Source organism: Nycticebus coucang, chromosome 9 (assembly GCF_027406575.1).
Source record: "Nycticebus coucang isolate mNycCou1 chromosome 9, mNycCou1.pri, whole genome shotgun sequence".
Lineage (NCBI taxonomy): Eukaryota > Metazoa > Chordata > Mammalia > Primates > Lorisidae > Nycticebus > Nycticebus coucang.
The window spans coordinates 42,873,936-42,895,996 of NC_069788.1; the positions used below are offsets into that span (position 1 = coordinate 42,873,936).

General features: G+C 51.8%; 1 protein-coding gene across 9 annotated transcripts in view; it reads left to right on the forward strand.

Moving 5' to 3' along the window:
- CPNE5 (copine 5) overlaps positions 1–21,606 on the forward strand; it is a 94,546-nt gene extending 72,940 nt beyond the window's left edge. For 4 of the 9 annotated variants that reach the window (XM_053602851.1, XM_053602852.1, XM_053602853.1 and 1 more), the window contains 10 exons: positions 144–219; positions 5,563–5,616; positions 8,926–8,987; positions 14,484–14,530; positions 16,146–16,327; positions 17,171–17,298; positions 17,510–17,612; positions 18,380–18,437; positions 18,904–18,977; positions 20,113–21,606. In XM_053602851.1, the coding sequence (XP_053458826.1) occupies positions 144–219; positions 5,563–5,616; positions 8,926–8,987; positions 14,484–14,530; positions 16,146–16,327; positions 17,171–17,298; positions 17,510–17,612; positions 18,380–18,437; positions 18,904–18,977; positions 20,113–20,331 (1,003 nt within the window). In that variant the 3' untranslated portion in view covers positions 20,332–21,606. Of the gene's footprint in view, positions 1–143; positions 220–1,036; positions 1,164–1,716; positions 2,363–5,562; positions 5,617–8,925; positions 8,988–13,759; positions 13,813–14,483; positions 14,531–16,145; positions 16,328–17,170; positions 17,299–17,509; positions 17,613–18,379; positions 18,438–18,903; positions 18,978–20,112 lie in introns of those variants that run through there. The other 5 variants (XM_053602857.1, XM_053602855.1, XM_053602856.1 and 2 more) reach the window with 5 other exon arrangements.
- Positions 21,607–22,061: the final 455 nt, after the last annotated feature.

The window sequence follows — 22,061 nt, forward strand, 5'->3', positions numbered from 1 at the left end:
GCTCCCGGGTGACATTGTGCTGTCTGTCCAGGGACCAGCTTCTTTGCTGGTATATACTCCTGGAGTCCCACACAGAACTGGGAGCCAGGGGAAGGGATGTGTGGGAGGTGAGGCCTGGTCTCAGCAGCAGTTTTTCCTTGCAGCCATGACTTCATTGGGGAGTTCACCACCAGCTATCGGGAGCTGGCCCGTGGGCAGAGCCAATTTAACATCTATGAGGTGAGGCCTGAGGTCTGGGGCTTGCACTGGTGATGAATGGCTCCCAGTCACTGAGGACTATAGTGAGCCATACGCTGGGCCGGGGCTTTGCATGTTTTCCTGTCAGGTGGGCGTTATTGTCCCATTCTACAGTTATAAAAATTGAGTCTCAGAGAAGTGTGGGAATTTTCCCAAAGCCACGTAGTTTAGTAAATGGCAGAATCAAGAGGCAGACAACCCAGACTTGTCTGATTCCCAGTCGCCATGTTACAGTGTCCCCTTAAAGAGCACTTCCGACATGGGGAGGGTGACAAGAGTGGGGGTGGGGCAGTATGAGAAGGTTCTGGGCTTTAGATCTGAGGTCTTCAGCTCGAGGTGGCTCTCTGCTTTTAGTCAGAACAGTGTGACGGCCTCCCAAGTATCTTACCTTTTCCAGAAAGAGTGAGTTGACAACAGGAGTCGGGATTCCTTCCCTGATCTGGCGCTGGAGCGGGAGAGCCTTGGACAAGGCACCTGAGATAATAGCATTTGCCCTCAAAGGATGGTGCTCTCCCCCTGCACTGCCCTGCCCACCTTCACAGTCTAGCTCAGGTCCTGCTCCCCCGAGTGGCCTTCCCAGCCACTCTGCTCTCCTGTGCTTTCTCTCTTCTCTGAACTCTCATGGACATCAGGGTTCATGCCAAACCTACTTAATGGCAGATCCCTCTAACCTTAATAACTGCTTGGGTTCTTATCCTGACTCAAACACTTACTAGCTACGTGACCTCGGCTAGGTCCCTGAACCATCCTGTACCATGCAAACTGAGAATTAAATAAGTTAATGGAACAGTGCGTGGCCCAGAGGTCGGCACAGTCTTCTGTTGTCATCTGCTGAGCATCAGTGTGCCAGAAGATTCACCTTTCACACCCGTCCTACCATACTGGAGCCATCCTCATGCCAGCAGCCACTCAGCTGGTCAAGTCAGGTAAAGAGTTGGCTTTGAGTCCCATCCCTGGATCCAAGCCCCTGGAAACTTCCACTCCCCTGCCCTGTATCTCTGCTCCAACCGAGCAGGTCTTATGTTCCATCTAGACATCCCAAGGACAGGCAAAGCGACAGCCCTTTCTGTTACCTCCCTTCACTGGCCAGGCCTGATGGGGACACAGTAGGTGCCTGTTGTACATCACATGCTGAATTAAATTGAATATGGCTATTGTGAAGATGGAGTGTGGATGAATTTCTTTGAAAGAGCTCTGATACAGTAAATTGCTTTGTTTTCTGCATCTATAAAAGGAGGGAATAGTCTTTTCCCTCCCAACCTAGGCGAAGAGAAGCAGATTTTACCTTTTTCTGGCCTCCTTTGAGGAGATTTTTAGGGAAGTGAAGGAAAGAGGTCAAATCTCTTGGGCTAGAAGCAGAAAATTATGGATTGACTTGTTTTCTCAATTATTGACCTCTGCTTTTTTACAATCAGTAAGAGAAGCTGCCATCTGGGGAGGCGGGAGCACCATTTTCACACACTGAAAGTCCGTCAGGTGGCAGAGGAGTTCAACTCTGCCAGTCCTTGGGGGGGAGGCTGCTTTGGGCTCAGGAAGGCCTTGCCTGTACAGGGAACAGGCTTCGGCTGGTAAAGACCCATGCTTTGGGCCCTGGCATGGGACCTTTGCTGGTCCATCCTTGGACTCAGCCTTCCAAAACTGAATGCATTGACTAAACCTCCTGGCTAGCTGGTTCCATCTCCTATGATCCCATCCCAAGGGCTGAGGCTACCTCGGGAGTCATCCTTAACATCTCCTGCCCTATGTTCCACATCTGGTCCACAGGCAAATGGTACCCTTATGCTACCTACATTTTCCAACATCTGTTCCCTTCATCTGAGTCTACCACCATTATCATCTGCCCTGCACGGGATTTTGCAATAGCCTCTTCATGGCCTCCCACCTCCTTCCGTGCTCCTTATGGTAACCAGGGTGCTCCACCAAAATTGTAATCTGGCCACATTGCCCCTGCTTGACACTTGTCTGCAGCATCCCATCCACTATCTCAGCCTGGTTCACATGGGAGGTAGGAGGAGATGCCAAGAGATGTTCCCACTCCAGCTGAGATCCATTGACCTACAGGGAAAAGTCTAAGCTACTTTGTAAGGGATACTGTGCCTCTGCCAGCCACCTGCGCTTTGTGTATGTAAGTAGAGACGTGCGTCACGTCAGACACCTTTGGAGGCCCCTGGGGGCTGGCCTCTGCCCTTCCCTCTGCTCATCTCCCACTGTCAGCTCCACCCTGCTATCTGAGGCTTTCGAACCTCCCTGGCTGTCTCAGCCTCTGCCTGGCTAGGATCGGCTGACCCTTGGAGACTCCCTGTGGATGTCTGTCCTCCAGGACACTGTCTCTACCTGCACACCCACCCCACCCCACCCCACCAGCTGCAGTGGAGATCTCTCTTTGGTACCTCTGTGGTCCCTTGTGGCTATTTTGATACTAAGGACCCTGCAGAAGGCTGTGGGTGTCTTCCAGAGTGGGGTGGTGTCTCACTGCTGTGTCCCCAGAGCCAGCACAGTTCTGAGGCCCTGAGAGCCTCTGGGTACCTCCATGCACAGGAGAGCAGACCCCAGACCTGCCTTGGGGGCCCTAGAAGGCATCAGGAGAGAAAGGTCATCTGAGTTTGAGACTTAGTGGATGGGAGAGGTTCCTGGGCTGGCCCCTAGGTGGAGCCTGACCCCTGTGTGGAACTTTACAGGCAGTCACCAAGGGCCGGGCGCCTATCCCTGGGGGGTGAGGGGTGTGCTGCTGGAGCACATGAAACCACAGGGCAACAGGGCGCTTCTGCAGTGCCCACTTTACACAAAGATCTGAGAACACTGAGACAGTTATATTAAAGAGTGGAAACGTGGCTAATTTAAAGATAACATGGAAGGCTTCAAAGAAACGTACTCATGGTCAAGTCTTTGGGCTACACCCAGAGCCCCAGGAGTCTAAGTTCGTTCTCCTCATCTGGGAGGGCCACTTTGGAGGAAGGGTTTGAGATGTGTGTGTTTCATTCTAATAGTTCACAGGACAAATTGGGAAAAGGAGGCACAGTGCAGCATTGGCTATGATTTTGCCCTCATCTCGACAGCTTGCTTAATGCTCTGTTTTCCCTGAGTGTGTCCGTGAGAACCTCATCGGGCGCCCCCTCCATACTAAAGAGGCCCTCTGAGGCGGTTCTGGACATCTGTCACCCCATCAGGCCATCAGCTTCCACCTGGCAGTGTGCAGCCCTCCCACCTGAACTTCCTATGTCCCCAATCCAGTTCCTCCTTCCTTCTGTGTCTGCCTGGTCACCCCAACCCCTCCTTCTCTGGTACCTCTACAGCCACTCCCAGGGCCCAAGATGTGTGGTTACTTCTTGACAGTGCTCTTCTTGCTGCCACTCAGCACCTGTCCCACACCCGCCAGGTCCTCATACCTCTCACCTGGATTAGTTAAGGCAATAATAGTAATAGCAATCATAAAAAAAAGTAACTGACACTTATATACTACTTAGTACATTCCATAGCTCTTTATTTACATTACCTATTTAATCCCCAGGCCTTTCTTTGAGGCATATACTTTTATTCCCATTTTACAGATGAAAAAACGGAGGCACACTGAGGTTAAGTAACTTGCCTGAAGTCGCACAGCTAATAGGTGGCAGAACCAAGAAATCATCCCCTGGATATCCCTGCCCCTCCCCGCATACTCACCTCCACCAAGTCCTCGCATTCTAGACCCTGCAGTAATCATGTCTCCTGTAAGCTTGGAGGTCATCAGTGGCTCCTGCAGGCTGATGGGTGATGTTCAGACTTTTCACTTTGCATTCTAGACTCTCTTCCAGCCAGCCCACTTTACTCTTCCACCCTGTGGTTCTACAATCTAACTGTCCCAGTTCTGTGCTTCTCCCCATGGCGTCTCCTCTGATGTTCATCTCTCCGGGCCCAAAGCTTCGCTGTCCCTCCAAGTCTGCGGACCGCCTGCTCTGGGGAGCCTTTGATGACGCTCCTACCTGGAATGGTCTTTCCTTCCTCCAGCTCACCTGATACTTCACTGATTTCTCCTTTTTGGTGGTCCTTGTCACTTAGAACCCTGAGGACATATATCTTCTTTCTCTTAACAGGAGTGCTGATTCTAGGGGAGAAGAAAAGGTACCCCAGTCCCATAAATACCTGTTGAAGGAAGGATGTGTTTGTATTTATTATCAAAGTGGCTACAATACATGTGCCACTGACCTGAGGGCAGGAAACCTGGTTTCTAATCCAGATGGCTATGTGGCCTTACGCAAATCACTTGGTGTATCTGTGCCTTGGTTTCCTGATTTTTAGAAGTAGATATCAGTACTCATTCAGAAGAGATAACAGCTAAAGATGCAGATGACTGCACTTTGGGGAAGAACAGGAGATGCGGGAGAGGGGAAATGAATTCACCAGAAACCAACAAGCAACAGAGGGCTGTGAGAATCACCTTGCTTTGATGGGACATCAGGGGAAGGTTGTGCCTGGACTTCCCCTATTAGAAACAAAAACAAAAAAACAGCTGGCCAGGCTCAAATGAGAGTACAAATACAGTAAGTCCTGTGGGGGCTCTCAGAGCAAGGTGGCCTCCGTCACTGAGCCCGGGGTTTCTCGGCCTCAGCACTGCTAACATTTGGACTTGGTTGTGGGAGACTGTCCTGTGCGCTGTAGGATGTTTGGCAGCATCCCCAGCTTCTACCCACTCCCCTAGTTGTGACAACTAAAACTTAACAGATGTTACCAAATATCCCAGGTAGGGGACAAAATTGCCTGTGGTTGAGGCCACTGAGTTATCCCACCAGCAAGTACTGTGTGATTTCTTATCTGGCAACAGGTCTGGCTTGGAGTTTAAAGCTTACCCCTGAAGAACAGTTGAGGACACTCTCTCTGCCAAATAAAGGTGGTGGTGATGGAGAGGGAGCCTCAGAGCCCTAGGGCAGCCCCTGGGTTGTATTCCAAAGGAGAATATTGGAATTGGCTGAGGGAAGAGGGGAGGGCATTTGGGGTAAGGGGAACAGCCTGAGTCAATGCAAGGGACAGGTACAGACAGGGCCACTTTGCGACATCAAGCCTACTTTGGCTGTTAGGGTGGAGGACAGACTTCGGGGAGCAGTGGGAAAGAAGGTTAAATAAATATTCTGGGTTGATCATGGGATACTGTGTATGATCTAGACCAGTTGTGTAACTAAATACCAGTCTCCCTCAAAACCTCCCTAAACTCTACTTCTCTGGCCCCTATGGTCTTTATACCCCACACTCTGCTAGGGCTGGGACCACACCCAGGGTCAGAGGAAGCCCTAGGCACCAGCCTTGACTGCTTGGAAACACTCCTTACCCAGTAACTGGTTTTTCCTGCAGGTGGTAAACCCGAAAAAGAAAATGAAGAAAAAGAAATACGTGAATTCTGGCACAGTGAGTAGCCACCCCCTCTCTGCGGCCAGGTGTAGGCATTCTGAGCCCGGAGCCAGGCCTGGCACCAGGGAGTCACGAGCGTCTGTGTGTGTGCATGCGCAGACCGGGGGAGAGTGGGGGTGCTGGGGCAGATGGAGCAACAGCCCTGGGAGTCAGCAGTGCAGACCACACAACAGGCGCTGTGCACAGAATGAGGAACTGCAGAAACACCCACGGGACTTCCTGCAGGAAGAGGAAATTAGGTCGTGTTTATTGGGCCCCTACTCTAGGAAATTCCCCATTAGGTCTTGTTCTCGAGTTGTTTCCCTGAGAGGCAAATATGATATTATCATTCCCTTTGTCATGAATGAGGAAACCAAGGCTGCAGGTAGGGAAGTGACTCAGCCAAGGTCACCCAGCTCCAGAGTGGTTGAGACTGGAGTCAACACTGCATCTGACTCCAGAGCTGGAGCTGCTATGGCCACTGCCTCTGCCTAAGCGTAACCATCTGGGTTGTGAGATGAGGACTGGGAGAGAGTGGGGGTGGAGGCGCTGGAGCAGATGGAGCAACAGCCTTGGGAGTTGCAGTGCGAACCACCCCACCCCCATCCTGAGGTGACACACTGACCCAGTGCTTCTTAGGGGGCTGCACTTCAGGATATTTGCTGAATACAGCCATGCACCAGGCACTGTTCTAGGCTTAGGAGATACACTGGGAAGAAGACAGACCCAAATTCCTGGTGCTTATACTCTAGTGGGGAGACAGAGAGCAAATACGTACATATGCATGTTTGGGTCGGGGCTCATGAATGCTACAGAAAAGGGCATAATATGGTAAAGGAATATGGACTGGAACAAGTATTGAGGATATTGAGGACAGGGTATTCCAGCTTCAGGAACAGCTCATGCAAAGGCCCTGAGGTGGGGTCCACAGTACATTTATAGAACAAGCCACTGTCTTTGCAGTGCAGACACATCCAGGCTCACCCTCTTTGTGTTCCCTCCTCACTCTATGGCTCAGCTCACACAGCCAGGCTCAGTCATTCAGGTCAGGCAAACTGCAACTCTAGACCCAGAGGAGGCCTGAGGGAGCTGTAGGGTCCCTTTAAGGAGCCTCATTTTCTCCATCTGTAAAATGGGCTAATAAGTCATCCCTACTCTGCTTACTGTACTAGGTGACTGTGACAGATACATGAGAGATGCAGGCTTATAAACCGTTAAGTACTCTGCATTCAGAGAGGACTGACCACTGCTTCTGATTGTAACTGCTTTGAAGACTGGGGCTTGGAATGATATTTCTTTTGTTCAAAGCTGTGAGCTTTCTTAGTGGGGGTGCTGTCAGCATTGGGGCAGGATAATTCTTCATCTCACAAGACTTACCCAGATATTGTGGGATGTTTTGCACCCCTGGTCTCTGCCAGTAGGGCCCCCGTCATTATGAGAACTCCCCAAACTCTTCTAGCTCTTCCTAAATGCTCCTAGGTGGGGCGGAACCTTCTCCATCTGGGAACTCTTAGATGTACAGCTAAAAATAAAAAAGTTCTAAAACCCACTGATCTCACCCAGCCTTCTTACTGTAGAGGTGAAGAAATAGTGGCCCAGAGGGGGAATGTGATTTGTCCCACTGAGGCAGGGACAGAGCTGGTCTAGGTCCAGGTCCCCTGACCTTCCTCTACTCTAACATTTTTCAATCTTCACCATGAAAAATCACCCAGGATCCAAGATACTTGTTAAAAAACAGATGCCTGGGCCAGTTCCCTGGGATTCCATTCTAGGAGTCTGTGTTCAGTGCTTCTCATCCCTGACTCCCTACGTGTAGAATCCCCTGGGGATCTTGTTAAAATGCCAAGAATCTGTATTTCTAACCAGCATCAAGATGCTGCTGGTCTAAGAACCATTCTTGGAGTAGGTGAAGCCTGCGTTCACTCTGCAAGTCCCTGGGTGAATCCATATGACTCGGCAAGTTAGGGAATTGCTTCCTTATAGGGCAGTGGTTCTCAACCTTCCTAAGGCTGCGACCCTTTAATACAGTTCCTCATGTTGTGGTGACCACCAACCATAAAATTATCTTCATTGCTACTTCATAACTAATTTTGCTTCTGTTATGAATCATAATGTAAATATCTGATATACAGGATGTATTTTCATTGTTACAAAGGGGTCGCAACCCACAGATTGAAAACTGCTGTTATAGGGACTTGGAGTCAACCCTGGCTATGGGTTAGACTCATGCGAAGTACTTGAAAAAAAAAAAAGATTTCTGAAACTCTGATGTAGCCCCAGAAGTATAATTTGTCTGGATTGCAATATGTTTTAAAAGCTCCCCCGGGAGTCTAATATCACAGTTGAATCCACCACTATAGGCCATTAGTAATAAGTCTGAGCCACCAGGCTTGGAAGGAGGTTTTGTGGTTCATCCAGGTACCTAACACCATAACCACAGTGGGTGGGGGTCTCTACCCAGTGAGCCCATAGAAATGGCTGCGCCTGCATCAATAGGAGGATCCCAAAATACTTGAGGGGAAGTTATTTCTCTTACGTAGGCAAAAAGTCTTCTGCTCTGAATCTTGCCCCATCTAACTGGTGTGGGATGCCAGGCTTTGACTTGTCCTTACGACTCCAAACTGCTATCATAATGAGCTGCTGGGTGGCTGCTCGTCTTGGCAGAGCCGACGCTACTATCATAGATGGAGAGGCCTCTGCTTGGGAGGGGCACCCAGGGTGGTCAGTTGCCTCCAGGAAAAGGACATGCTGCTCATGAGGGTCTTAGATCTGAGAGGGTGGAGACTGAGAGGCCCCAAGAGGGTTGAGGAGGGACCAGTAAGGTTTAAGACAAGCACAGACCAAAGAGTCACATTCAGGATTGATAGAAGTGGTGTGTGGAAGCATGGAGCTGGTTGGCAGTAGCAGGTTGTTAGGCCTGGGTCAGGAAGGCCCCCTTGCCTTCCGTATCCCACCTTCCTAGGGCCCTGGAGTTGGAGAGCCAGTGCCCACTTAGGGGAAACTCATGTCCTTGGCTTAGGCCCCTATGCTCCAGTGACAGAGTAGTACCCTTCTATTGAGGTCAAAAGTCCAGGCTTTGGAATCAAGTAGGTCCCCACTCGTGTCTTGGTAGTGTCCTTGGGCATGTTGTCACCTCTTTTAGTCTCAGTGTTCTTGGCTATAAAATGGGGTAGTAATAGTACTTCACAGGGCGGTTGTAGGCACTGCATGCAATAACGCATGCGATAATGCATGCAAAACTGCACACTGTGTTCTATAAATGTGAGCTCTTATGTCATGAACCATCTTCCCCTGACCCCGTGTTCCCTACTCCTTTTTGTTTTCAAGGTCACCCTGCTTTCCTTTGCTGTGGAGTCAGAGTGTACCTTCCTTGACTACATCAAAGGAGGGTGAGAAGAGACACAGCCAGTTTCATCAGCTGCAGGGAGAGGGAAGGGGCTCCCACACACCCCCCTTCCTCTTTTGAAGCCCTGGTCAAACCCTGTGATGCTGGGCTCTGAGCATAGCCTGGATTCTGGGCTTAGACAACTTGTCCAGAGCCCTGAACAGCTGCAGAGGGAACTCCTGAGCCAAGGAGGCTGGCCTGGGTCACATCAGGTCCCCATGTAGAGAAAGGACCTGGAGGTGGTAGGGACTCCATGGCAAAGAGAGCCAAGGGCTTGGGGAGGTAGAAAGAGCCCTGAACTATGCAGGAGTGAAAAGACCCAGGCTCTAGGCCGTCTTTGCTATGAATTTGCTGGATTAATTTGGGCTTTTCATTTTCCCTCCCTGACTATCATTTCCTCCTCTGTACACAAAGAGATTAGAATAGGTGTGTTTTAAGGTTCCTTCTAGCTCTGAGCTGCTGATGCCTCTGATCTTTTGGCAGAGGTGGGGGTGGGGGGGCAGTGATAACCTGCTCACTGTTATCAGGGGCCTGTAAGGGGCAGTGGGATTGGGGGATGAGCCAGGGGATGGTCCTAGGGCTAACAGGTGGTCAAACATGAGTTTAAGGAGAGGAGAAGATGGTGTCCAGGCCCAGACAGGTGTGGAAGCCAGAAGGTGCTAGCTAATAGCTCACAGAAAGAACCCGACTCAAGAGAGCCTGCCTGGCTTGCTCACTGCCAGGACAGGTGCCAGGTCAGGGTGTGGGCAGCCAAGAGCCCACAGGTGCAGACAGGGGAGTAGCTACACCTGTCTGGAAAGGAGACAGGGCAGTTGCCAAAAGCTCCTCCCAGCCCCGTAGGCACTCAGCTCCCCATTCTCCAAAGCAGAGGGAGAAGGCGGGCCCTGGGAAGCCATACTCACTTTCCCATGACTGTTCCCTGCTGCCTTGAACTTGCAGAGTCTCTCGTTTGCAAGCTCTCCTTCTACCCACTGAGCACACGCCCTGCCTCTGGGCCTCCTCTGCCCCTTCCTGCCTCTCCTCTGAGCCCATTACAGACCCTGCCCTTGCTCCCTTCCTGCTCAGGAAGCCACCACCACTTATATTCCATAGCATCTGGAATTTCCAAACAACCCTCACCCTGATTATCCTTCTCATTTGCATAGTATGCCCAATTTACAGAACACAGTGGGCAGAGCCAGAATGGTCATCTCCATTGTACATAACTTGCCCACAGTCTCACACCAAGACAGTGGCAAGGTTCACAACATGCTACTTTTCATTCCATAGTAATTAATAATCCTGGCCCTGCCTGCCTTGTAGCTACAGGTGGGGTGAGATGAAGAATGATGAAGTAAAGGCTGGATGCTGTGAGGTTTCATTGAGAAGAAGCCCTGCTGAGTGCAGGGGCTCATGCCTGTAATCCCAGCACTTTAGGAGGCCAAGATGGGAAAATCACTTGAGGATGAGAGTTCAAGACCAGCCTGGGCAACATAAAAAGACCCCTCCCCCCCGCCCCCATTCCCTGTCTCTACAAAAAAAAATTTTTAATTACCCTGCCATGGTGATGCACACCTATAGTTCCAGCTACATAGGAAGGTGAGGTAGAAGAATCATTTGAGCCCAGGAGTTTGAGGTTGCCGTGAACTATGATGACACCACAGCACTCCAGCCTGGGCAGCAAAGAAAGACCCCCCCCCCATCTCAAAGAAATAAATAAAAGAAACCCTTAGAGGCTTGGCTACTGGCAAAGCTGGTGCCACACTTGCTGGGCAGGTTAGAGCCCCAGAGCCAGCCCTCTCTTTAAGCTCTCTGGAGAGTCTGAGTCAGCTGGCTCCAGGGAGTGAGAGCCCAGCGTGCATGTCCAGGCAGGAATCTGATGGAGACTTTTATCTGGAGATCCTGGCCTCCCTCTCCTGCCTACCTGGACCCAGGAGGAAGGATATGAATACCTCTCCCCCAATCAGAGGAGGGGCTGGTTGCTCACCAGCCTGCATTCTGCCCTTAGGCAAGAGAGACTAGGCTACTGGAGTAATTTCTCCACAAATGTACCTGCTTTCCAGTTGCTTTCTTCCCTGATTCTTTTCAGAACCAGAGCAGGGGAGGACTGGTTAAGGAGAAAGACCTGCCTTTCTCTTACCTTATATTTGCAAGAGTCCTTCAGCTGTAGTCTTAAAGGCTAGAATGATCCCCCAAGGGTGGCCCTGGGAGTGGGGCTCTAATCTTCCAAATGTCTCCATTTATTTATTTATTTTTATTTATTTTTTTCTGAGACAGAGTCCCACCATGTCACCCCTGGTAGAGTGCTGTGGTGTCACAGCTCATAGCAACCTCAAACTCTTGGGCTTAAGTGATTCTCTTGCCTCAGCCTCCCAGGTAGCTGGTACTACAGGCACCCGGCTATTTTTTTGTTGTTGCAGTTGTCATTGTTGTTTAGCTGGCCTGGGCCGGGTTTGAACCTGCCACCCTCAGTGTATGTGGCTGGCACCCTACTCAATGAGCTATGGGCACTGCTCTGTCTCCCTTCCTTTAACAAAGACATATTCTTTATATTCCATACTAAGAGATGACAGATTAATATTAAGCTAACTGCTATAACAGCTACTTCCCTAATCATAAGGCTTAATACAAATAAAGGTTTATTTTTTGTCTGTGGGATGTCAGGGTTAGGTGGGGAGAAAATCCATACAGTCATTCAGGGACCCAGGCTCTTGCTATCTTGTGGCTCCTTTTGTTTTAGAGGCTAGAATTCACTGAATTTTCTGCCTTCAGCCAGCAGAAAATGGGAAAGAGTGTGGGGTAGACTGTTTGTGGCCAGCAGACTCTGGTTTGGGTCTTCTGCTAACCATGTCCATGACCTTTCCTGGATGGTGAGGGGCTCATGAGCTGCAGCTCAGATGTGATCAGGTGGAGAGAACTGTAGTTTCTGATAAGAACCTTTTGCTAAATGCAGGGGAAGTGAGGCCTGCCTCATCTTACCTCATCCATAGCCCCAACTGAGAACCACTAGAATGGAGTTTTCCCAAGTATTATCCCAGCACCCCCTCCTCAGAATCCTGGATGAGGACAGGGGATGTTTGTTAAAAGTCAGATTGTGGGGCCTTTATCCAGAGCAACTGAATTGGTATCTCTAGGGTAGAGCCCTGGAATCTTCTTTTTAAATAAGCTCCCCCAATGCATGGCGCCTGTGGCTCAGTGAGTAGGGTGCCGAGGGTGGCGGGTTCAAACCTGGCCCTGTCCAAACTGCAACAAATAATAGCCAGGCGCTGTGGTGGGCACTTGTAGTCCTAGCACCTCAGGAGGCTTAGGCAAGAGAATCACCTAAGCCCAAGAGCTGGAGGTTGCTGTGAGCTGTGATGCCATAGCACTCTACCGAGGGTGACAAAGTGAGACTCTGCCTCTGAAATAAATAAATAAATAAGCTCCCCTTGTGTTTCTACACTGACTGCAGTGTGAAAACCACAAGACTAGACTTTATCAGGGACTAGTGCCTGTCAGCTTTGTTCTGTCTGCATCTGGCACAGAACCTAGAATGGCAAAGTACTCAGAGAATTTCAACGCTGAATTTGAATCCCCAAAACCTACCTTTTTCTTTTCTTTTCTTTTAAGAGAGAGAATCTCACTTTGTTGCCCTCCGTAGAGTGCTGTGGCGTCACAGCTCACAGCAACCTCCAGCTCTTGGGCGCAGGCCATTCTCTTGCCTCAGCCTCCCGAGTAGCTGGGACTACAGGCACTCACCACAACACATAGCTATTTCCTACCTTTTTCTTATGGAAAATTTATTTCAGGCTGGGCGCAGTGGCTCACACCTATAATCCTAACACTCTGGGAGGCTGAAGTGGGTGGATTGCTTGAGCTCAGGAGTTCAAGACCATCCTGAGCAAGAGCAAGACCTCGTCTCTAGAAAAACTAGCTGGGCATAGTGGTACATGCCTGTAGTCCAGCTATTCGGGAGGCTAAGGCAAGAGGATCACTTAAGCCCAAGAATTTGAGGTTGCTGTGAGCTCATGGCACTCTACCCAGGGTAATAGAATAAGATTCTGTCTCAAATAAAGAAAAAAATAATATTTATTTCAAATATGTGCTGAAGTGAAGGAAAGGTATAATCAACCCCGAAGTACCCTTCATCTAGCTTCAACAATTACCACTCATAGCCAGTCTTGTTCCATGTGTTTTCCCCTTCATCCAGTTTTTTTTTTTTAAGTTTTTATTTTGTTTTTTGGCTTTTTTCTTTTTTTTTTGATACGGGGGTCTCACTATATTGCCCAGGTTGGCCTTGAACTCCTGAACTCAGGCAGCCCTCCCACCTCAGCCTCCCAACTTCCTGTTATTTTGAAGCAAATACCAGCCATCCCATATCCCCAAATACTTCAGAATGTGTCTCTAAAATATAAAAACTCTGTCTTTGTTTTTTTCTTTTTCATTTTTATTTATTTTTGTTGTTGTTGCAGTTTGGCCAGGGCTGGGTTTGAACCTGCCACCCTTGCTAAATGGGGCCAGGCACCCTACTCACTGAGCCATAGAAGCCACCCTAAAAACTCTGTAAGACATAACCTTAATACCATAGCCACACGTACAAAATGAAGTTTGTTAATATCAAATATCTGGTTAGTGTTCAAATTTCCCCAGTTGTCTTACAAAGTTTTTATTTGGTTTTTTTGAATCAGAAATCCAGGCAAGATCCATATTGCAATTGGTGCATATGTCTTTTTTTTTTTTTTTTTTTTTTTTTTTTTTTTGTAGTTTGATGGATATGTCTTATATCTCCTTTTATTGGTCAGTTCCTCTGAGCACCTGAATGGCTTGTAAAGCAGCTTGCTGTGCCCCACCAGGAGGTTCTGACTCAATAGGTACAGACAGAGCCTGAGAGGCTGAACAAGTGGTTGATTCTGATGCTGCTACTTTTGATAGTGATCCTATAGTTTCCCCCTGACTGGGTTTTGCTGGCTGACCTCCTGCGGTGTCATTTAACATGTTCTTTTGACCCCTGCATTTCCTGTAAATGACTGGAAGATAGCTCTGGAGGCTGAATCACATTCAGGTTCAATTTTTCCATAAGACAACTTCATGGGTGGTGGTTTGTTCTTTTCTTAGAATGTAAAATGTCAGTTTGACTCTCTGTTTTGTCAATACATTTTAACACTAAATCCTGATTCTAAATTTGACCCAGAAATCCAATGAGATCCATACTCATCCAACACACTCAGGTGGGCCCAGGGGACAGAGTTTGGGGAGGAAATATGCAATCATAGCCACATGCCCACACAGAACAAATTAGTCTTCAATGGGCTTTTCTACTGTGTGACACTTTTGATGCTCACAACAGTCCTGTGGAGGAAGGCGTAGCTGGCACCACTATCTCAGTTTTCCAGAGCTGGAAAGAGATGAATGACCTCACCAAGGCCACGTTCCTGGCAGGCAACGGGCCAGGGTGGCAGTCAGGTTTCTTCCTCTCTGTCCAGCCACTCCCCAGCACTGCCTCTCTCCAGGTGACTTTCCTGCTTCTCTCTTCCCCTTCCAGGACCCAGATCAACTTCACCGTGGCCATCGATTTCACTGCCTCCAATGGTGAGTGGGGGAGGGGCGGGGAGCAGAGGGCTTTTAAGGGCTGTGTGGTTGGCTCTGCCTGGGAGCCTTCCTCACTGAAGAAGCCTGCCTGGTTTCTTCACTGAAGAAGAGGTACCTGGAGAACCAAAGACACAATCCAGGAGGCAAAGGTATCCCCAGGTGGGACCACTGACCCTAATAGATCTGGGCTCTGGGGCTGGATATCCTGAACCACATCCTTGCCCTCGAACACCCAGTCTGTCTGGGAAAATGGGACAGTGTGTACTCTGGATGTGTGAAAAGCCCTGGACAAAAGATGTTTTCCTACCAGGATCAAATCCTACCTCTTCCATGCAGTCCAGCCCGTAGGCTAGAGGGGAGAACTGCCAAAACTGAGCCCTCTCAGGGAGGCAGGACTCAGCTCAGGGACCTCAGTCCTTACCTTGTTGGGGCTGCCCTGGCTTCCTTCCCTAGCTCAGTGTCAGGCTGTGGCCAAGTCTCCAGGAATAATCACGATGCCAAACTTTACATTGTTGGAAGCATCTCTACCTTCCTTGGGTTCAGGACCCCCATTTGGGGTGCTAAGGGCTCATATTTGCACTAGTCATAAGTAGCAGGTCTCGCCCTCCTACCTGTGTCAGAAACCCCTCTTAAAGAATGCAGGGCCTACCATCATATTGTGTCGGGCTCTTATTACACCTCTGTTGGTAATAACAATAATGATAGTTATAATAATTACACCTGTTTAATCCTTAACGTCAATCCTATGAGGTGGGAGCTATCATTATTCCTATTTTGCAGATGAACACACTGAGGCTGAGAGGTTAAGGAACTTACCCAAGATCACACAGCCAGTAGAATGTAGAGACAGGTTTGGTACTTTGGAAGTTTACTGAACTGCCTCATTAATGAACAAATAAGTAAATACGGACTATATTAATGGTGACAGGGGCTCTGGGGAAATAAGGCAGGAAGAGGGTTGGGGAGGATTGGGGGGAGGCTGCAACTTTTAATAGGCTGCTCAAGAGAGACCACAATGAGCAGGTGACCCTTCAGCAGAGACCTGAAGACGTGAGGGAGCAGGCAGTGTGGGCATCTGGGGAAAAGTGTCCCAGGCAGAGGGAACTGCCATTGCCAAGGTCTAGCAGCAGGAACAGTGTGAGGCTGGAACTGGGAGAGTGATAGGGAGGATGGTAGGAGAGGTAACTGGAGCCAGATCATGTGGGGCCTTAGGGGCTCCTATAAGGACTTTGGGTGACATGGGAACACTGAGCGATTTGAGCAGAGGAGAGGTGCGGTCTGCCTGATAGGTCTGACAGGCTCACTGGCTGGTGTGCTGAGTGTGGGCTGCAGGTGCAATGGTAGAAGGAAGCGGGAGGTCAGTTAGAAGGCTGCTGCAGTCCTGTAAGCAAGAGGATGGTGGTACTGAGGGGGAGAGAAGGAGGTGGCATTCGGGATCTGTTCTGAAGTTTCAGCCACCAGGATTTGCTAAAGGGTAGAACGTGAGGTGAGAGAGAAAGAGAGGAGTCCAGGATAAATAAATGTTCAGGGTGCCTTTGGATACCCCCTTCTGCATTCTGAACCTGGGATGCTTGGAAGGTCCAGGCCAGCAAATATTCCCCTGTCCTTGTCACAGGAAACCCCTCACAGTCCACGTCCCTGCACTACATGAGCCCCTACCAGCTGAATGCCTATGCGCTGGCACTGACCGCCGTCGGGGAGATCATCCAGCACTATGACAGCGACAAGATGTTCCCTGCCCTTGGCTTTGGGGCCAAGCTACCCCCGGATGGCAGGGTGTCCCACGAGTTCCCGCTGGTAGGAAGTGCTGCTAATGGGAGAAAGGGCTGAGGGCTGATCAGGCTAGGGTATGGTGACAAGCACGGGAAGGGGGAGTGAGGCGGAGAGAGAATTTTCCATCCTCTGAGCTTAGGGACTTAAAGCACAGCCTCTGTGGGGGAGATTACCTGTAGCGTGTAGTGGGGCTCTTAGTCCGGCCTCTAGAAACCCACTGCCCACCCTGCTCACAAACGCCTCCCTTCCAGGTCTGAGGCTGCCTGTGGCTGGCTCTGACCTTCTTGTTCCTGACAAGATGGAGGTGGGGGGGAGCTGCTAAGCCATCTCCAGGGTCCCAGAAAAGATGATAAGGGGTGTGGTTTGGATATGAGCAACTGTGGGTCATTGTAGGAGCTCCCCAAGTCCGTGCTGAGATGGGATGAGCTGGCTCCCTGGGGTGATGTGGAATGTGGCATCATCTGGAGGTTCCAGTGCCCTGGGGAGATGACTACTCAGGCCCCCCTCCCTCGTTCATGTGAGCTGGAGACACTGAGTCACAGCAGATGGTTCCTCCCGTTTCTAGGAGTGCCAGGCACAGGACACATGAGGATGGAGCCACAGACCCTCTCCGAGTTCTAGACCGAGCAGTCATTTTAGGGTATGGTGGCTCTCAGGGGCCTTTTTGAAAGCAGGTCCAGGCAAAGCGCAGGTTTGAACCTGCTCACCCAGAGCACTCACTGTTCTTCAGGGCAGACCTGGGGAGCTCCCTCCTGTGCCCCACCACCCCACCTCAGGGAAGAGTCTAGGGGAGCCAGGGCTGCAGGCCTCCGTACTGGCTATGTTCCAGCACATCACCCACCACCTCCCCATCCTCTGTGTCCCCAGAACGGCAACCAGGAGAACCCCTCGTGCTGCGGCATCGATGGCATCCTAGAGGCCTACCACCGCAGCCTGCGCACCGTGCAGCTCTACGGCCCCACCAACTTCGCCCCTGTGGTCACCCACGTGGCCAGGTGAGTGTGGGCTCACTGCTCTCCCAGCAGCCCACAGGCCTCTGTTCCCCACCTGTCTCTTCCCACAGACTTGCCTTTCGAGGAGCCCTGACCCTGAAGATACCCCCCCAAGAGCTATTCCCACCTTAGTGTTGAGGGTCCTTGTTGTGGGGCGACCATGCTCAGGGCCCCCCAGCCAGAACTCAGCCCGCGCCCACCCCCCACCCCGCAGGAATGCGGCGGCCGTGCAGGATGGCTCCCAGTACTCGGTGCTGCTCATCATCACGGATGGGGTCATCTCAGACATGGCGCAGACCAAGGAGGCCATCGTCAATGTGAGCGAGGACAGCAAGGGGTGGGTGGGAGAAGAACTGCGCGGTTTGAGGGATCTCACCCTCCTACTTCAGGGATACTCTGGGAGGTGGATTGGGTGTGGCTTCTCTTTTTCACTGCCCTCCCTGGGACCTGCTGCCCTCAACCAACTCCTGGCTTCCAGCTAGAGTCTTGTGGGAGTTGCAGGAGGGCTGGGCAGTGGGGTTTGGGCCTGGCCCGTGAGAGATCTGGCTGGTGAGCTCTGTGCCTGCCTCTCCACCGCACTGGCTGGTGCACTCCCTCCAGACTCCTGTGGCTGCCTCCCCAGCTATCCCTAGGACTGTGCCCCAGAGCCCAGGCCAGTCTGGCCAGGTAGAGGAGGTGGGAGGCCCAGAATAGGGAAGCCCAGGGATGTGGCCTACCTGGCACTCTCCCCATGAAAGGAGCCCAGCTGCAGCCACACTGGTCTGTCCTGTCCTTAGAGCCACATAAAAGAGGGCCCCATGTGGTAGAGACCCAGGGGCAGAGGAGGCGGCAGCGTGGCTCACAGAAGCAGACTTGTGACCCACTTCCCCTCTGCCTCCTTCCCTTTCCTCGGGGCCCACCTTGGTTTGCCTTGGTCTTTCTCTCTGATCCCCTCCTTCTCTCTACCCCTTTCTGTCTCTCCATGGGTTACTCTGCCATTTCTTTCCTGTCTCTGGCCTTTCTTGTTTTGACCCATGACCTCTCCTTTCTTTCAACTGGCCCCTCATTGGGTCCAACCTTCCCCAACTCCCTGATGTCTCCCAAGGCTGCCAAACTGCCCATGTCCATCATCATCGTCGGTGTGGGCCAGGCAGAGTTCGATGGTGAGTCCCGCTGCTGCCCCACCCCTGTCCCAGCCCTGTACCCCTGCCCCAGTGGTTCCCAAGGGCTCCAGTCCCGTGGAAAGAACCCTTCAAAAGAATGAGCGCTCACACCTGGGCGTGTGTGACTGGGTGAGTGTGCAGGGCGTGAGGGTGCATTTGTTTGCACAGTGAGGGATACATCAGGTCAGGGTGTGCCCACACCCACATCCCAAGGCTGTGGGGAGGAGGCCCCAAGTCAAACCTTTGTCTTCTAATCTCTAGGAGCCTGAGGAGAGGCAGGGGGTGAGGGCTGGAGCTCTGGGCTAGAAGTCTGAGCGTCACTTGGTTGGGCGCCTCCTGCCTGTTTCCTCATCTCTAACATGGAGGCCTGGGCCAATGGTCTCTGCCCTGGATTGGCTGGGATTGGAGGACAAGTCCACTCCCTGCCAGGCCAAGGTGTCTACTACTAACGCTCCTCCCCACACAGCCATGGTGGAGCTGGATGGTGATGACGTGCGGATCTCCTCCCGGGGGAAGCTGGCCGAACGGGACATTGTCCAGGTGAAGCCCAGACCCTGCCTGCTCCATGGGAAGTATAAGAGCCCATCTAGCCAGGATGACCTTCGGTCTGTTTTAGGGGCTTCCCTGGGGAGGGGCCCTGAAAGGAGACAGTGGAAGTCCCAAAGTGTCTTGGCCACTGCAGAAGGGAGCAGGAGTCAGATCTCAGGCCACACTTCTCTCTGAGCTGCCTCCCTCCCTGCCACGTCTAAGACTCAGTCCTAACATTGTTGGTGCCCTGAGCTCACAACCCAGAACATTCTGCCAGCTCTGCCTGAGCCCCCAGGCCCCTGGCAGCCTTCACAGTGAGATGTCAAACCTCTGAAGGCGGAGGAGGTATCTTTAGTGAGCAGCCCTCACCAAGAACAGGAGGGGTTAACTGAATCAGTGTCTTAACTTCTCCATGGAGGATGCAAATATAATGAGCAGAGAGGTTTTTGTCCTCCGGGAATTCCTATCCAGTCAAGCAGAGAATGCACCCTCAGCAAGCACATCCCTCAGTGAATCTCAGTAGCCCAGGCCCCTCCGTGCTTAGGAAATGGGGAATAAATCACTGACATTCTCCAAATCCACTTGGTATAAAAATCAGGGAAGAGTATCCCAGATGTGGAGACCAAAGATGGGGTCTGGGAACCAAAGCAAGGGTAGTCTGGGAGGTAAGACCAGTCCATGCCAAGGCCTCGAGGCAGGAATGAAGGCAGAAGCCCAGGTGGCCCGGCTTTAGGTGTTAGCCAGATTAGCTCCAGAGAGAAAAGGGGAAAGGAGAGGCCAGTGACAAGAGGACCGTGAAGAGGTGGGAGGGCACATGCCACAGAAGTCAGGGGCTTCGGTCAGCGTTTGCTGAGCACCTGCTAAGGGCCCGTGCTTCATCCAGAGCCTTGAAAGAGTGGGGAATCTTGTTCAGTGGTATTTCGTGGCATGGGACAGGTGCTCAGTATCTATTTGTTGAGTGAATGAAAGAATAGCGACTGTGACACAGTCTCAGGGAATTCACAGACGGTGGGGGTTAGGTAAAGTGGGCAGAGGCCGGGAGTTGTTGAGGACATGAGCCCAGGCCTGGAGACCTGGGGGGCTGGGGTCCAGTGGGGAGCACTGCCCAGCTGTGCCTTCCCGCCTGACCCTGCCCTACTGCTGCCAGTTCGTGCCCTTCCGGGACTACGTGGACCGCACAGGCAACCATGTGCTGAGCATGGCCCGTCTGGCCCGTGACGTGCTGGCCGAGATCCCTGACCAGCTGGTGTCCTACATGAAGGCACAGGGCATCCGCCCGCGCCCCCCGCCAGCAGCACCAGCACACTCACCCCCACAGTCCCCAGCCCACACTCCCCCTGCCTCCCCTCTGCATACACACATCTGATCCTGGTCCACAGCAGGCAGGTGCTTGGGGCCTGGGGGAGCCCATAGAATGGTAGGCAGACTCCCCACAGATGGCCTGCCTGGCCTTCAGGACATCTATGTGTCAGGGAGGCCGGCAGGGGGCCACTAGAGACCCCTGTTCAATTTCCTGGCCCCACTTACTGCCCAAACCTAGGCAGTGGGGGAGGGTGAGTAGGGTTCTAGATCCCAGCTCTTTTCTTCTCCAGCACCTGGCTGTAGCACAGCCAGGGTGGTGTTAAAAACAATCAGGGCCCCTGGGGTCCCCTCTCCCCAGGCAACCCCTCTTTGCTTCCTTATTATCCTGAAGCCAGAACTCAGCCTCCTCCAGCCCCCTGGTCCCATCCTCCAGTGGCATCTGCTCCTATCCCGAGCCCCCACGCATTATCCTGTACCCTATTTCTTGTGACCCCTCCTAGGGACGTTGTATGTAGTGGGAGCCCTGTGGAGCCTTGTTGGGGTGGGGAGCTGTGGAGGTGGACCGTAAGCCACAGGATGGGCCTGAAATGGGGGGTTTTCAGCACAGAGTCCTTCCTGGTGCCTCTCAAGCCCAGTGTGACATTGGTTCTAGGTGCACAGATCCCCAGGCACTTCCCCAGTTGACTTCTAGCTTCAGGCACCCAGTCCTCCCTCCTGGTGCCCCCGCCTCCGCCCTCCTGGAGGCCTCCATGATCCTGCTCTTTGCCCTCCATCCCCTGGGGGTAGGAGAGAGGAGGCCTGGGTGTGAGCCTGCCTCCGCCTCTGCCGACTGTGGGAACCCGAGCCTTTCGGGCCTGTTTCCGCAGTTATGGTGAGAGTTGGCCAGACGGTCCCAGGTTTTCCTTCAGCTCTGATGTCCTGAGGGTCCACACATCCATGCCCATTTGCCCCCTCCCACTCCTAACAAATATGACCCTATACTCCAGGCCGTCTTGGCTCTAGGGTCACCCTGTCACATCTGTCACCCTAAACACATCTCAGTCCTTTAGTCTTGGGCTTGGTGTCAGAGCCGAGTTCCTGCTTCTGTGGGTTGGGTGGAAAGGGGCTCTGACGCTAGGCCTGCCCAGCCCTTGCCCACGCGGGGGCAGGTTACGCATGCCAGTCCCTCTTGTGCATGGGGCTTCTCAGCCCACTGGTCCCTCTGTGCCCAGGTGGCGCCCAGGCTCCACTTCCCTCTGTCATGCATGACGGTGGTGTTCCTACGGTGTCTGGTCCTGTGCCTGTCTCTGAGACAATCTGTGTGAAATTTGCCTTAATCTGAAGTAAATTTGGTTCTTTTAGTAAAATAGCTTGTTTTTCTTTCTCCTTTGAAAAATAGAACATAGATTTTGCTGTCTGGCAGAATCCAGGCCCTCTTCTCTCTCTTCTTCAACTCATTTGTTCAGCAAGGATTTGCTGAGCAGCTGCCCCGCGCCAGGCTCTGTGCTGGGCACTAGGGAGGCCATGGTGAGCTGAACTCAAGCCCTATCTCCATGCAGGCTTACTAAAAACACACAAGAAAGCTAGGGAGAAACCCAGCAATGCATAAACAATAGGCTTATCACATAATTCCGGGGGACAGTGAGACTGAGACAGGGAGAGACGATGAGGATCAGGAGTGACGAATGGTATTTAAGTGAGAGGTCCAGGAGGGCTTCTCTGAGGAAACCCCAAGGAAATGAGGAGCTACCCTGGTATCTGGGGAAATAGGGCTCCAAGGAATGGGAAGAACCCTAAGTCAGGGCTCCAAGGTAG